The 14,923-nt window shown below is 42.1% G+C and overlaps 1 protein-coding gene across 1 annotated transcript in view; it reads right to left on the minus strand.

The window, feature by feature from the left end:
• Positions 1-853: 853 nt before the first annotated feature.
• Positions 854-14,923, minus strand: part of LOC146860919 (mucin-5B-like) — a 223,886-nt gene continuing 209,816 nt past the window's right edge. Inside the window, exons 26-30 of the mRNA XM_085646187.1 lie at positions 12,475-12,619; positions 10,256-10,299; positions 9,875-10,045; positions 1,805-1,850; positions 854-1,115 (exon numbers count right to left, since the gene is read on the minus strand). Of these exons, the coding sequence (XP_085502313.1) occupies positions 854-1,115; positions 1,805-1,850; positions 9,875-10,045; positions 10,256-10,299; positions 12,475-12,619 (668 nt within the window). The remainder of the gene's footprint in view (positions 1,116-1,804; positions 1,851-9,874; positions 10,046-10,255; positions 10,300-12,474; positions 12,620-14,923) is intronic.

Here is a 14,923-nt window from a genome sequence, read left to right on the forward strand (position 1 = left end):
CTAGCCTTCTTGGCCACGACAATGGGAGCCAGCCATTCTGTCGATTCCACTGGCTCAATGATACCTGAATCTGCCAACCGTTCAATCTCTTTTTCTACACCTATCTGTTCATTGATAGGTATTCTTCTGCACCTGGCCACAACTGGAACCGCCCCTTTTTTCAAACGGATGCAATGTCTGTATCCCTTAAGACAACCTAACTTCTCATCAAACACCTCAGGAAATTGTTCTGCAAACATTGAACCAGCTTCACCAACTTGCTGTATCTGAACCTGAGGGACCTTGTTAGGATTTAGAGTTACACCCAAAAGACGTTGATGAGGCCAGCCTAAAAGCGCATCCCCCCGTTTGGCCACATACACCTTGCCCGCAATCAATCGTCCACACAACTCTATGGTTGCTAAGAAATAACCTAACATTTTAATGGTTGCCCCACCATACCCTTGCGGAGAAACATCACTCTTAAAAAGTTTTATAGAGCTGTTAAAATGTTTTTTGAAAACATCCTCATTTATCATTGTTAAATGAGAACAAGAATCAAACTTGAATTCCAATTCTACACCTTCAATATTGACTGGATGAGAAGGATGAATTGCCTCCAGAACATCAACTTGAAAAGTAACAACTTTGACTTGAGGCTGGGCTTTTACTTGATCCCCTTTTCTCATTTTACTTCTGCAACACTTTGCAAAATGTCCTCTTCTACCACAAGTACTACACATCACCTTAAGGGCAGGACAAAAAGGTGCATTAGCTAAATGCCCTAGTCTCCCACACCTATAACATGTCGGCTTCCCGAAACTACCTTGCATATTCTCATTTCCCTGTGTAGGTCTATCTTTCTCTTTTACCTCTAAATCATTTTTTTGACTTGGCAGATCACCTCATCAACACTGATGTTAGTGGCGATAGGTTTGTTTTTCTCAACACTCAGCTCATCAACACATTTCATCATATGTTCCACCTGTTTTGCAACTGTAATTACTTCATCTAAAGGTGGCTCATCTTTTAACCAAAGTTCCTTCCTAATATTGTCATGAGCACATTTCAATACAAACTGGTCTCTTATCCTCTCTTCTGTAGCACCTCCAAACTTGCACGAAGATGCTAGTTTCCTTAAAGCAGAGAGAAATTCTTCAACGGACTCATTTTTTTTTCTGTTCACGCAAACCAAAATGATTTCTCTCCATGATGGTACTCAACCGTGGCAGATAATGACGGTCTAATTGTTCTATACAAATGTCATATTCTTTCAAATTTCTCTGTTCTGCGACAGTTAGATCAGGTAAATGTTCCAAAACTTCCTGTCCTTCACCTCCTAGACAATGCAATAGTAAAGAGTGCTTACATTCTGCACTTAGATTAGTTCCACAGACTCTGGCGTAATTCACAAAAAGTTTCTTCTATTTTTGCCATTTTATATTTGGCTCACCAGGACTTGATAAAAAAAATGGTGGTTGCGTAACATTCTGCATTCTGGTCTAAAATATCTAAACTAGATACTGGACACCTTAAAACAACACCCGTCATAAAATGAGATTTGAAAAATAAATAAACACAACTCTCATAAATAACCTCTCTTTTCCATCTCGTATAAACTCTATAACCTCTTACTGGTACTGTCCCTCACTGCAAAAAAAAACTTCAGTACTCAAATCCCTCTGTGGTGCATCGACATAGCATTAGTAAATTTAAGTCTCCATGCAATGTCACCACAAACACGTAAACTGAAATTCCAATAGAGCGTTATCTTCCTCCTCTCAGTGATGTCTTCTTGCAGCACAGAACAGTATATTTAACTCACCCTTCGATTACCCCGAAGACTGTAAAATAGTACATGGTTCTTCCAGCTGAGTATTTAGAAATGAAACAAACAATAAAAAAAAAAAATCTTGACTCTTCAGCATGTAAACAAATCGCTTCCGTTAAAGCGCACACGCAAATAAACTAGAAGAGCCTTCTCCAACTCTTCGCGCATGCGTGAACCACAGACAATGCTCTCACGTAATACGCACGCTGCCTGCGCTCCTGGGACATGCGCAGATGACTTCTCCTCCACGTCACTGACCCGCACAGCTGAACTGACAGTTGATACGCCGTCACTGGAACGCAGACCGCAGAAACCGGCTGATTGCCACTCCTTCCTCAAACCCCTTCACCTTGCCGGGTTTGTTCTTCTGGATCTCACAAACAGCCGCACACGAAGAGTTAACTCGTCCACAATCTTCAAAACCAACAGCTTATGAAATCTGCCGATTATCACCTTTCAAAGACGCGCCGGATGTTGCGGTGATTTTCTTCTTTAATACTCCCACGATCGTCGCCAATGTAAAGTGGCAACTTCACTGAAATAAATCTTCATCCACGTAGTTTAAGTCAGGTAGGGTTTATTCACCTCATCCACCTTACACGCAGCTCAAACTCTCTACAAAGAAAAGCTCTCGCTCCCCCAACCAACATTCCACTTGGAATTACAATTGTAAAAGGTTCTCAAACCTTAAAGCGACAATGCAATGTCACAGGTTGCACTTCCATAGTCCAACCTGGGAGCCACCAGTGCTTGCACTGAATGCTTGAAGTCATTGTTGGGAGGAAGAGGTTTAATTTTCTCATAACTTTCATTTGGTGGTTCACTTCTCTCATGGCAGCACTGATGTATTTTTCCATGTTGAGGTACTTGTTGAGAGTTAATCCCAGTGATCTCGCTGTGTCAATGACTTATGAAAAGCAGTTGAGGGCAGTTAGATGTTTCAACCATTCTTCAATGACAGGTGACTGATTGGGTGGGGCAATTAGGAGGAATTCATATTTTTGAGTATATAGTTTGAGGTGATTGGATACTAGCCAATTTTGAGTTTTCAGTAGAGTTGTATTTAGGAAACTGATGTCTTCCGGGGTGGGGACTTTTAAGTATACATGGTTATCGTCAGCGTACATGTGGTAGTGGATGTTGTATGAACTCCGTTAGAGGCTCCATGAACAGGTTGAAGAGAGTGGGAGAAAGTTAGGCTCCCTGTGACACTTCTAATGTGACCTGAGTGGTCTGTGACAGTGAGTGATTAACCTTGACTCTTTGAGTCCTGTTTTGGAGATAGGAGGTGAACCAGTTATGTACTGATCCTGTTAGCCCCGTACAGTGTTCCATAAGGTCTAGTAGGTGATCATGCTTAACCGTGTCGAATGGTGATGATATGTTAAGGAGGGTTAAAAGGCAAGAATGGTTCTGATCAAGCATTTTTAGTGCATTGTCCACTATGTGTGTCATAGCCCATTTGGTGCTATGACCTGGATGGAAGGCGGATTGAAATTGGTCTACCAGCCGGAATTGATCAATGTGGTTACAGGGTTGGATGTAAAAGCACTTTTTCAAGGAGCTTCTTCAGGGTAGGGTTATTGGAGTTAGGTCAGATGTTGTTTTAGTCAGTTTGATCTGCTTTTAATTTATTTAGGATGGGGGAACCTGACTGGACTTTAGGCAAACAGAGATAGTGCCATGAAGGGGGCAGCATGAACAAGCTTGGTCCAAAGTGGGAGTATCAAGAGTATGATCTCCTTGAAGAAGTTGGGAGGTAGAAGATCATTGAAGTGGTTTGAGGGTTTCAGCATTGTTAGAATCTTGTGAATGGCACTTTCCTCAAAGGTTTTGAAAGAGTTCAATGAGGTGTTGTTTTGGGGGAAGTGCCCAGGAGGACAAGAGGGAAAAGTAGTTCGGGAGGCAGAGAGGATGGTTTGAGGTGGGAGAGCACATTGCAGATCATTTCTCATGCTTTCTGTCTTCTGAAAAAAAAGGAGGCAAATTCCTCATAGTTTGGTAGTGGACTAGATCCAGCAAGTTTGAGTGTGCAGTTCATTGGTACTTTTAGAGCTCAAAAAGGTTTTGGGGCTGGGTACTATCTTGAACCTGATGGTTTCTGAAGATATTTGCTTTCAAAATTCTGATGCTTTTATAGTATCTGTTCCTCAATGATCTCAGATGCTTGAGGTTTTCAAGGGATGGAGCTGATCTCCACTGACGTTTACTTAGCCTCAAGTTGCGTCTTTCTGTATTGAGGCTACCATCATACCAAGGCTTGGAATCTTTTGTGGGAGCTCATTTTAGTTGTAATGGATCAATTGAGTAAAGAACAGTCTCCATGGAGCAAGTGTAGTGGTTTGTAAGATCGTGGACATCTGACATCTCTCCAGGAGGAGGCAAGATGTTGTGGCTGAGAGAGGTCAGTTTCATTTTGGTTGATGTTGTGCATGTTCCTTTTCCAGAGTCTGGGTTCCATTAGTTGAGCTGTTTTGGTTATTACAGCTTCCGTAATAAGAAATGTGATGCAGTCATGGTTGGTCCCCTCACAGGGGAGGATAGATTCCAACTGAATTTAATTGAATTGGGTTTGCAATGATAAGATCTAAGGTCAACCTTTTTGTTGTGCGTGGGCCTCTCACAAAATTGGGTCAGGTTAAGGTCAGCAACGAGGGTTTTGAAGCTTTTAACTACAGGATCATTCATATCATTCCAGTGGAGGCTGAAGTCTCAGGAAGATTTGAGTATACTATTGACCAGTGTTTGTCACAATGGTTTCCATGATTTGTTCTATGAAACCCAGATTGTCTCCTGGAGGTTGGTGGATCTTGTGTAGTTTGCAGAGAGGTCAATGCAAACCATAGGTATTCTCAGGTGGATAGAATGGGGGTTTGTGCTTGTTAACTGACAGGTTGATGCTGTGTATGCAAGCGATACCTCCACCTGGTCAACAGGGTCTATTCAAACCAGTAATGCCATGGTTAGGAGGGAGTAGTGTGCCAAGGATACGAACAAAGTAATAATTTAGCCAGGTTTCAGTCAGGATTAGAAGGTTAAGATCACGTGTGAGGATAAGGCACACAATATCTGCCACATGTCTTGAAGCTGATCTGCAGTTGATTAGCATGCATTTCAATTGGGGTTTGTGGTGCGCTGGGGTAGACTGAGGCTGTGCGTGTTGACCGCTCTATGGTTTAGTCTAGGAGCTCTATGAGAGTTTGCCGGTATGGCATGGATTATTCCCTGTTTATCATTGTTATCAGGGTGTGAAAATTTATATAACAAGAGGTGGGTTTAGATATCGTTGTCTGATAGAGTGACTTTATGAATAATTGATCACATGGGCGCATTGGGATAGGGTCTAGTTCTCCAACTCCATTGTGTCGGGGACGTGCAAAGAAAGGTCAGATTGGTAGGGAGGTATGTTGGAGATATGGCGGGCTGGTTGAAGGGTTGGACATGAGTGAGAGTATTCATTCTATGGTTCCTAATAGGACACTGAAAGTTTTTCATCTCTGTTGTGATGTGAATGATTCTATGTAAGTCATCTTTGAGATCTTGCAACATTTTTGTAATCTCATCCAGTCTGGATTGTAGTAAGGTATGGGGGTGGGACTGTCAGGTCTTGAAGCAGTGGGCAGGGGGTAAAGGGGGTGTTGGTGTTTGTAGAGTTAGGGTGCGGATGTTTTGGGGAGAAGGCATAGGGAAGGGCGGATTGGGGTAGAGGTAAGATCGACATTAGGAGGGGGAGAGCTCAACGGATGGGTGAGAAGAGTGCCAATGGTATGTGATTGGGTGTTATTAGGGATCAGCATTTGGGGAAGGCAGGTGAGGGGTCAAAAGTATTGTTGGGGTGAAAGTGTAGGTAAATTACACAAAATAACCTCAGCTCTAAACTGTAGAGAGTATGACTGTATACAGACCAATGTAAACTAAAGAAGGAGTCCTATATTTAAGGACGTATTCCCATCACCCACGAGGTGGCATGCTTATTCATCTGGGATTCTCCTCTTGACGGGGACCCCTAGCCCCGTCAAGGGCTACAACCCCCTCACTGTAAGGGAGAAGCTCAGGGATGTTTTTAAACCTGATAGGAATGTACTAAATCCTGATGATAACTTTCTATTGGCGGGATGGGCGCAGCGCAAAAAAGGTGATAATGTGAAGGGAATTAAAACTAGCTATCAGGAGCGATAAAACCTTTATTACTCTGCGGCTGGTGCCAGGATTAAAAACAGAGCATATTGCAGTTTGAAAAAATAACTGTAAAAGATAGACACACTCTGTTCCGCCCACAGTGTCGAAGGGGCTAACAACAATTTGAGACCATGTGGTGTTGTTCTGGTTGAAGAGATCAAGAGCAGTGATAGCAGGGCTTTCCTCTATTGTGCTAATCTATTTGTATAAAAAATTAGGTCATTATTATAGCTGTTTATTCGTGCAAAAGTAGGGGTCGAAAACCAGGGTATCTGGATGAGATTTGAGGAGTCTGTGTTTTAAGGACTTTGATGCTTTTTTTGATAGATTCAGGTGGTAACTCATTTTATAAGCATAGCATCTCGATGGCTCTAATCTGTGTTGGTTGTTCTTTGTGGATCCATGCAAGAAGCAAGCTGTACATAGGGTGACGGAGGAAGTAGACAGGTGGAAAGGGAGATGCAGGATTAGGGTTAGAACTTGTAACTGCAGATGAATGCCAGTTACAGGAAAAGGTAGAACATAATTAGGGCAATAGGCAACTCCAAGGTCTGCCGCAGGACTAAGTAATGTCAGAGTAAAATGATGATGCAGCCAGCAAAGGGGCAGGCAGCGAAGGCTGGTGGGTGAGGTGAGATTGTGTAGGGGCGAATAGCTGATGTGTAGAGGAGTAAACTAACATATTTGTTAAATAGAGCCCTTATGGATGGAGTGGGGGACAGCCTATTGACCATTTAAAGATTGCTGTCCTAGAGGAGGCTCAGTTATACAGTGAGGGTGTTTATAGTACTTCTTTCATTTCTTTAGTGGTGGCTGTTCTCCTGAGAGGGAGGCAGGAATTGGTGTCTTCATGATTGCTTCTGTGTCTTGGGATGCAAAGGAACAGCTGGTGAGCATCTGACCAGATTACCTTGGGGTGCTGGTAAAAAGACAGAGTAATTAGGGGTATGGCCAGTACCATACCAAGATGGCCACCACATGAGAGCTACAATTGTGTAGGTGTACACAGCCTTCTTTCATTTCTTTCTGGCTATTGGAGGGACTTAAGTAGTCTTTCTTTGTACTAATTGTACATGACAGTTCTGATTTTATTCCCATTGTAGATGTTTTGTGCCAACTCACAAATGCAGTACTGAATAGACTATACAACATTTCGATTTTGTGAAGTGTCATTTGTGGTCTTTATACCTGATATTTTAATTTAGAAAAACTTGAAATCTTGGTTTGTCAATACGACCTCCAACCCTGAACCTGGAAGTTTTGGGTCCAGAGTCTGAGGAACCAAAAATTTCAGGTCTAAGGACACCAATACTTGTAGTCGACTGAAGTGGTTTTGCAATTGAGGACACTGTTTTGGCCAACTTGGAATGATGGCCCAAGGAGAAACTTAAACTTTAATGCATCAAATCAAATTCCACCATGCCTTTAAACGATTTGCTGTCAAAGGCTATTAATGGAAACATACTTCTACCTCTGGATAATAATGGAATGAAGTGAGAATAATTGTATATCGTTTGTGCAATACCTTTATGACTGTTCTAAATCCTAATTCTTTCAGATTCTGGATAGTTTAAGAAACTTCAAAATAACATTAGCTTAGACCTTCGCTAGTAGAGTGTACAAAATAACCTTCTCACTGACATCAACGATTGGACTCATTCCATGTAATTTCATCCATGGGGTTACAGTTTCTTCCTCCATTCAGGACACATCTTTCCTTAACTCAGGTTCTACCTTCATACTCTACTTGACTCAACAGCATAGACCTTTGTAAGTGATTTTTAATATTAACAAGAAATTATCTATTTTGTATACATTTGTCCTAAAGTCTCACCTACAGACTGTTTGGCTGTGTGGTGAAACTTCATCTCACTACACAACATACAAAATGTACACTACATACACAATCAACATATATTTAAATGTTACTGAAAGGGTCTTTTGGACAGCCCCTTTCTGTCATTGTCTATTGCTGCTCAGCTGGCTTTTGTAATAGACTGAGAAGGGCTGTCTGTCAACATTGGTATCAGACTGCAGCATTACGCAGATTGTGAACCCTTAAAATGTAGCTCATGTACATTGAATTTAATGTCTATATTTATTAGTTTTTGGCAGCATTGGGCAATGGTCATAGCAGGTCTGGATCTCAACTCACCAAACAATGGGCAAGGTGAAAGCCTGGGCGAGACCTTGCTTCTTGCCTCTGCCCTGACCCTCCAACCACGTGGTCAAACAAAGGTGCTCTGCATTGGCTGTATATTGTCCAACATGGACCAAAGCACGGTCGGTGTGTGATTGCTTTGTCATTCACTTCTCTCAATGCCCCACCTGCATATCTGAACCTTACAGGTATTCAATTTGCAGTGTAGCAGGATCACCTATTTTATGTACACATTGGACTGTGGAGGTGAAAGACGTCGTCATGAGGGGTTGGCAAGCAAAGACCTGGTATATACATCTGTTTCCAGCTCTCTATCTTGTTTGTGGACATTGTGCCAGAGAGCCTTTCCAACATAACAGACTGTGTTGTGGACTGATGTAAATTTTTGCCAATCAAAGTAACGTATCCATGTCGATTGCTCTTAACTGTTGCTGTGTTCCTTTATGTATTTCAAACATTTTGACACAATAGGACCTGGTGACTTGTGTATAATTTTGTATTTAAGTGATTCCAGCATGGCATGTTTGTAGGGCTGGTAAGCGTGTTATGTTTGGGTTTACTCACTACTATTTCAGCAGAATTGGTATGGCGTATTTGGAAATGCACAAAGTGATGTGCTTTTTCTGTGTGACCAGTTACCTAAGGAGAGATGAAGAGGTGCTCAGCCTCGACCAGGTGAGACTACAGAGTAAGGTAGGCTATGGCTGAATGCATAAGGCTTCACAGCACCAGTGCCCTGCCTATCCAGTGACCACGATTATACTACCCCTGGGGACTATATTCAAAGCTTATGCTCACCTTGCATAAAAGGGCCCAGTTGCGAGTCCCACTCTGCTGCAGCTTTTTTCACAGAACGCCAAACACAAGAGGCCCAGCTGTCAGACAATCTCTTATACATTTCTGGCCTGACTCTTCCCCTCCTGGTACCACACAGCAATACATAGGGGGAGAGCCCTCTCAACCGAAGGGGGGCCATTACAGCAAAAAGGTGCCATCCTAGCAGAGGGACAGCAGTAGGATGCTGACCCACCTATGTAGCCCTGCAGGCAATGTGATCAGATAGATTTACTTCTGCCATTATATGGCTACAAAAAACACAGTTTAATTTTAGTTTTAATCTGTTTCATGTGCCACTGCTGTTCTTCTTCAATACAATACTTTTCTAGAAAGAGTCGTGATAATATAAGTATCTTACTCATTTAAAAAATATTTTTAAAGTCATATCACGGTTACTAAGCAGCGCCATTGTAATAAGTGCAGCTGCTTTTAATATGGAGACACTTGGAAACAGCATGCAGCACGACAGGAGCCTAGTCACAGCAATGATGCATGCGTGTGTTGTCATGAGTTAGGGCACTGAAGTCAGCCCCATTGGCATCGCCATTACTATCACTATTGTGAGGATATTACATGATGATGGGTTTTCTTCCCACAAGCCCATCGCTATTTCTCTATGTTTAGTTGTATTACCTGTGATTTACTCTAGAACAGTTCCCCCATTTTTCCACCTGTATAGAAAATCATCTTTATGTTTTTCATTCATGTTCGTCATTTGCTTGTTAGTCTCCACTTGTCCTTTTGTACACAAATGCTGGGCCGGCTGACTCAACATGCACACTGAATAGTTTTGCTTCCTGTATTTTTTCTCTGTTGTCTGGGTGGCTTAACACCTCTGCACAGAAGGCACACCACTGCATCAGGATGAAAGAGATGGATGTGGTTACCTGTTTGTGTGCTTGTTGTGGTCATTGCTGTTGTCAGGCACAGGTAGACCACGGCCACTATGTTGCCATCGGATCCGCAGGTCATGTTTGTGCACTTGCCCATCTCGCCTGTTGTAGTGTAGATCACTTCGTTGTATTTGTACACCTCTCCGTTGTATACACAGAAGCAGGCTGCAAAGAGCAAAGGCAACAATCAGGGTGCTTACAGCCAGCAGACAGCATTTAGAATCATGCAATGCCCATTACTGCAGCAGATTCCAATTTATTCTGTCATTTATGGTCACACCATGAACTCAATATTAACAGGTCACTTGGAAAGAGGGAAGAGGGGTCAGTACCTACGATTGCATGGATAGAACACCTACACATCTGATGACCTACCATGAATATCATATGCGCACTGTATTCCATTCACTGTGCAGTTGCTGAAAGACAACAAACACAAGCGTTAATCTACCATTCCTTGTAAATCAAGAAACTCAGAGTTTGCCTTTCGTAAAACAAATACAGGAAAGAAACTGTCCTGTGGCCAGAACATCCAGTCAAGTGGGCCCTTTCTGAAGGGACTCGTCGTGCTCAATCTTGACATCATAAGCTCTACACTTACTTATGTCACCTAGGTGAGGGCACCATCGCCTGAGAATACTGGATGAAGGGTTATGGAGCAGGTTATTCACAACCCCCTGAATTTGTCTGATCATTTAGTTTTGAAAGTTGAGATACACAAAAGTGTGCGAGCCACGAGCTAACTGCTCTTTCTGCCCTTTGGAAATCTCCTGTGATTTGAGTTAACCACCACTTGATAATTACTATAAAGTAGTCAAATTTCATTTTGGGTTAATATAATTTTTCCTTCCACAAGCCGGTCAGGTGTATAGATATCATGCTCCATGCTGGGCAGCACCCCATACCAAGAAACCATGGGGGATATTATGAAGCACCGCTTTAGCGGCAGAAAACTGCCGCTAATGCGGCGATAATGGGCTTCATAATATGCTGCAGAGATATCCCATAGAAGCCCATGTTGACAACAGAACATGGGCTTCTATGGGAATTCTCAAGGGCATATTATCAAGCCCATTATCGCCGCTTTAGCAGCAGTTTTCTGCCGCTAAAGCGGCGATAATTTTAACGCCGTTTCTTGATAATATTGCCCCATGTTAGACTATGGTGAGCAGCATGTTCTCATACACTAATCGGATGTGGGATCATGAGCATTTGCTACAGTCTATTTGGGTCACCCCGCATTCTGTCAAATGGCAATTAGGCTACCACCACCAATATTGTGAACAAATACAAATGTATGGGCCTGATTATAAACTGGCCTTCGCGGATGTGATGATTAGTACAACTAACAAAAATCCATCACTTTACAGTTCGAAATTTATTGAATGTGAAAATGATTGCATATCAGATTTTGGTGCCTACTGCAGGAGGTCGGACACTTAGGGCCAAATGTACGAAAATGCAAATATGGATTACCTAAATAGCGACTCCATTGGAATCGCTTTTTAAGAAATGCAAAATGATAGGTATGAAATTACCGATTTCCTTAAAGCGATTCCTGAGGAGTAGGACTCGCTATTAGGAAATCGCAATTAGTAAATGTTATGCCATTCATACCAATGGGCTGGCTTTGCATTTCTAAAACAACGATTTCCTATTAGGAAATCACTATTTTGGAAATGCTAAACCAAGGATGGCTGTGGGCATAAGGCTACCCGTAATGCACCCCAAAAGTCGTGGCACACATGTAGAGCACACAAATGCCCTAGGGGCATGTGTGTGCTCTATTGCACTTTAAAAAAAACATCTTGGGGTTAATTTTTTGAATTGCACATGGTTACCATCAACTTTGAGTCAATGGTAATTTCATTTCCTAAATGCTCATATTGCATTTAGGAACTGCTTTGTACAATTGTTAAGAAATCATGAATAGGAAATCTCTATTTGCAATTTCCTATTTAGGGAATCGCAAATTGTGATGTCAACTGGGTAGAAATTGCATTTTACAACTCCCTAAAGCCTTTGTACATAGGAAAAAGCTGTATTGCATTTCTTAAGAGGCCAAAATTGCGATTTAGTTGGTAAGAAATGCAAAAGGCCTTTGTACATCTGGCCGTAAATGCATTTTTTTTATTTTGCACATAGTTACCATCGACTTTAAGTCAATGGTAATTTCAATTCCTAAATGCCCAATTCGCATTTAGGAAATGCTTTAAACATGTGCTTTGGAAATTGCAAATAAGCAATCCCTATTTGCGATTCCCTAAATAGTAGTTGCAATTTGCGAGTTCCACGGGGTAGAATTCGCAAATTGCGAGCTTGATTTGGCATTTGTACATAGGAAAAGGTTATTTAGCATTTCTTAATGGGCTAAAATAGTGATTCAATCCATTAAGAAATGCTAAATGGGTGCGTACATCTGGCCCTGGGTGTAAATTGAAAAATGCAGTCCTAAAGTGATCCACAGTCTACCATGATCAAGAGCTATACTTTTTATGGGGTGCAGGGCATCTTTAGAGGATTATTCAAATGACTTGATTTCATAAACACTTCTCAGGTACGTTACAACAGACTTTATGGGCTTAGGTACCTACCAGGTCTGACAGCTTTCACAGAGATCCACCTTTTCGCCAAGCTCGTAGCGGTTCCCTTCGTCGTCGTAACAGCCACACATTTCCACACACTGGTTTTTATCTTCATCGTAATATGGTCTTTCTTCTGGGCACTGAGGATAGCATCCTAGAAAAAGGTTTTGAAGCCATTTTAAGCATTGAGACATAATTCATCCTGTAAACTGTTACGAACACAAAGGCAATTGAGGAAAAGAACTTGCGTAAAAATATATTGTTTTAATTTTCTTATTCTCCATTGAGTACAGTTTTTGTAAAGTGAATATTTGCATCTATTCCCTGTCCTTTTTACTGCCATGGCTTGTAAGGTAATGCAGAATCTTGAGCATTCATTGTCAGAGGATGGACAGTTTGAGTGGAGAGTGGCTAGCTGAGCAAGTTAGATTCTGCTCATGGTGGGATGGCCTCCCCTCGTGCCTGCAAACAGTATCCTGTCTAAACAGCACCCTTTTTCCATGCCTTAACATCTTTTGTTCTTTTGAACCCCTTGCCATGTCCTCACATGTCCTGATGCCTGATTCACAAAGAAACCCAGAAGCTGCACTAATAACAAAGGTGCAATGAGATTCTGTATTTATTGATAGATTTCTGTCTGTGTTTTAAGGTAAAGCGCCTGGAAAGTAACAGATTTATCCCTGGTGGAAGGGGCCAGTGTTCTCTGTGGGTCTCTGCCCTATGTGTGGGATTTGCCATAGACTGATGGATATAACTGAGCAAATTGATTTCATTGTCTCATGTTTGAGATGTTGGCATCTCATGTAAATAGATACGGCTTAGCTGTACGAAAAGCCAGAGAAGTGATGCTTGGACCTCATTGCATTTTGTTTAGAACTCAAGGAGCCTCATCTTGATGAGTTCCACCCAATCCACACAGAGCCAATCACCTACTATTGTGCACCTGAGGAATCCAAAGTTTATACTGATAACTCTGAATTTCTGTGACTTAATGCATGAATTTTAGACAGAACAAGTCTAATATGGAAAGAGGCAATCTCTGCTCACCTATTCCACCTAGTTCTGCACCATCTTGATAACCAGCGTCTCACCCTAAAGGAACATTTTTCCAAAAGAACAAAGACAGCCTGGCACCAACTCTCTTCTCTAAAGAAAGTGAAACCATTTCTTCCATAGGGTGACTTCAGAACTGCTGTTCAAGTCTTTTCACTCTCGCATTTAGATGCTGGTAATGCCCTACTACAAGGCCTCTCAGAATTCACACTGACACCCTTTAAGGACATTCTGCAAACTGCAGCACATTCCATCCAGGTCCTGAAAAATATAACCAGATCACGTTCTCCGCATGATGGAACTCGATTGGCTCCAATTGCCAGCTCGCACAATGTTTAAAACCAGCTGTATCATGTGCAAAGCCATTATGACCCACACTCCCACTTATCTTACAGACTAGCTCATCATCGCTGGTGGTTCTCAGCACACTCGCAGCCAAGACACCACCAGACTGCAGAATAAGAAGGGTACAAAAGAAAAAACGTGGCAGCAAGACGTTTTAGGTCATGCCCAGGTAGCGCATGCGCTGCTCTGCAAGGCATGCTGTATTATTGTATGGACTTGAAGCTCCGCCCACTCTCCACCCATATTTTTCATTGGCTCGAGTGATTGTTCTTTAGGAACTGTGGCTTTTCATTGGTCAATAGGCTTAGTAGCCCCTCATTAGTACCGCCTTGTCTCAAATTGTAACCTCCCAAGACGACACTCCCTGTTACATGTGTGGTTACTCAGTAGGCTTTAATTGCAGCCTCTGAGCACTATTTTCCTAAATAGATTTCTGCCCCGCTGTTGCTTTCAAGACAAGCTCTTTTGCAACCCTTTCTTTTTTTAAATGGCGGGCTAGTCCCTTTCTTTAGACGGGGCTCGTGTAAAAAACTGGGGCAACTGACATTATTGTGAAAATGTGTCATGGGGTGCTATTACAAAAAAAGCATTTCTTTGTCAACATGACAAGCAAATGCTTTTGTCGTCTGCCCATTTAAAAAGGGAAACGCGCTAGGAGCCAGCAGAAAGGAAAGAAAAACCAAAGGAAAACTTTACTGTAGCTCTCCCGGCTCAGCATGGGAGCCTATACTATAATATTCACTGCACTACAGAAACTCGTCCCATAATGCTTTGCGGGGCGCGTTAGTAAAAACAAATGTTTGCCCATAACTCAGACTGTGGTTGTCTTAGTACCATGGGACCACCACAAAACGATTCCGCACTGCATGCTTTCCCTTTCTAGGTTATCATCTGGATACTCACCTTCATTTGGAGGGGATCCCAAAATAATAACCTTTCCTACTGTGAGACGATTTATACATCCACTCTTCCATAGTTGGAGCTAATGCTCTGCATCTGGGAGGGCGTGAAAATAACTTTTCCCCCTTTCTTATGACGAGTCGCATGTGCGGCTATTAAT

The sequence above is a fragment of the Triturus cristatus genome, chromosome 3_1, assembly GCF_964204655.1.
Source record: "Triturus cristatus chromosome 3_1, aTriCri1.1, whole genome shotgun sequence".
In the NCBI taxonomy this organism is placed as follows: domain Eukaryota; kingdom Metazoa; phylum Chordata; class Amphibia; order Caudata; family Salamandridae; genus Triturus; species Triturus cristatus.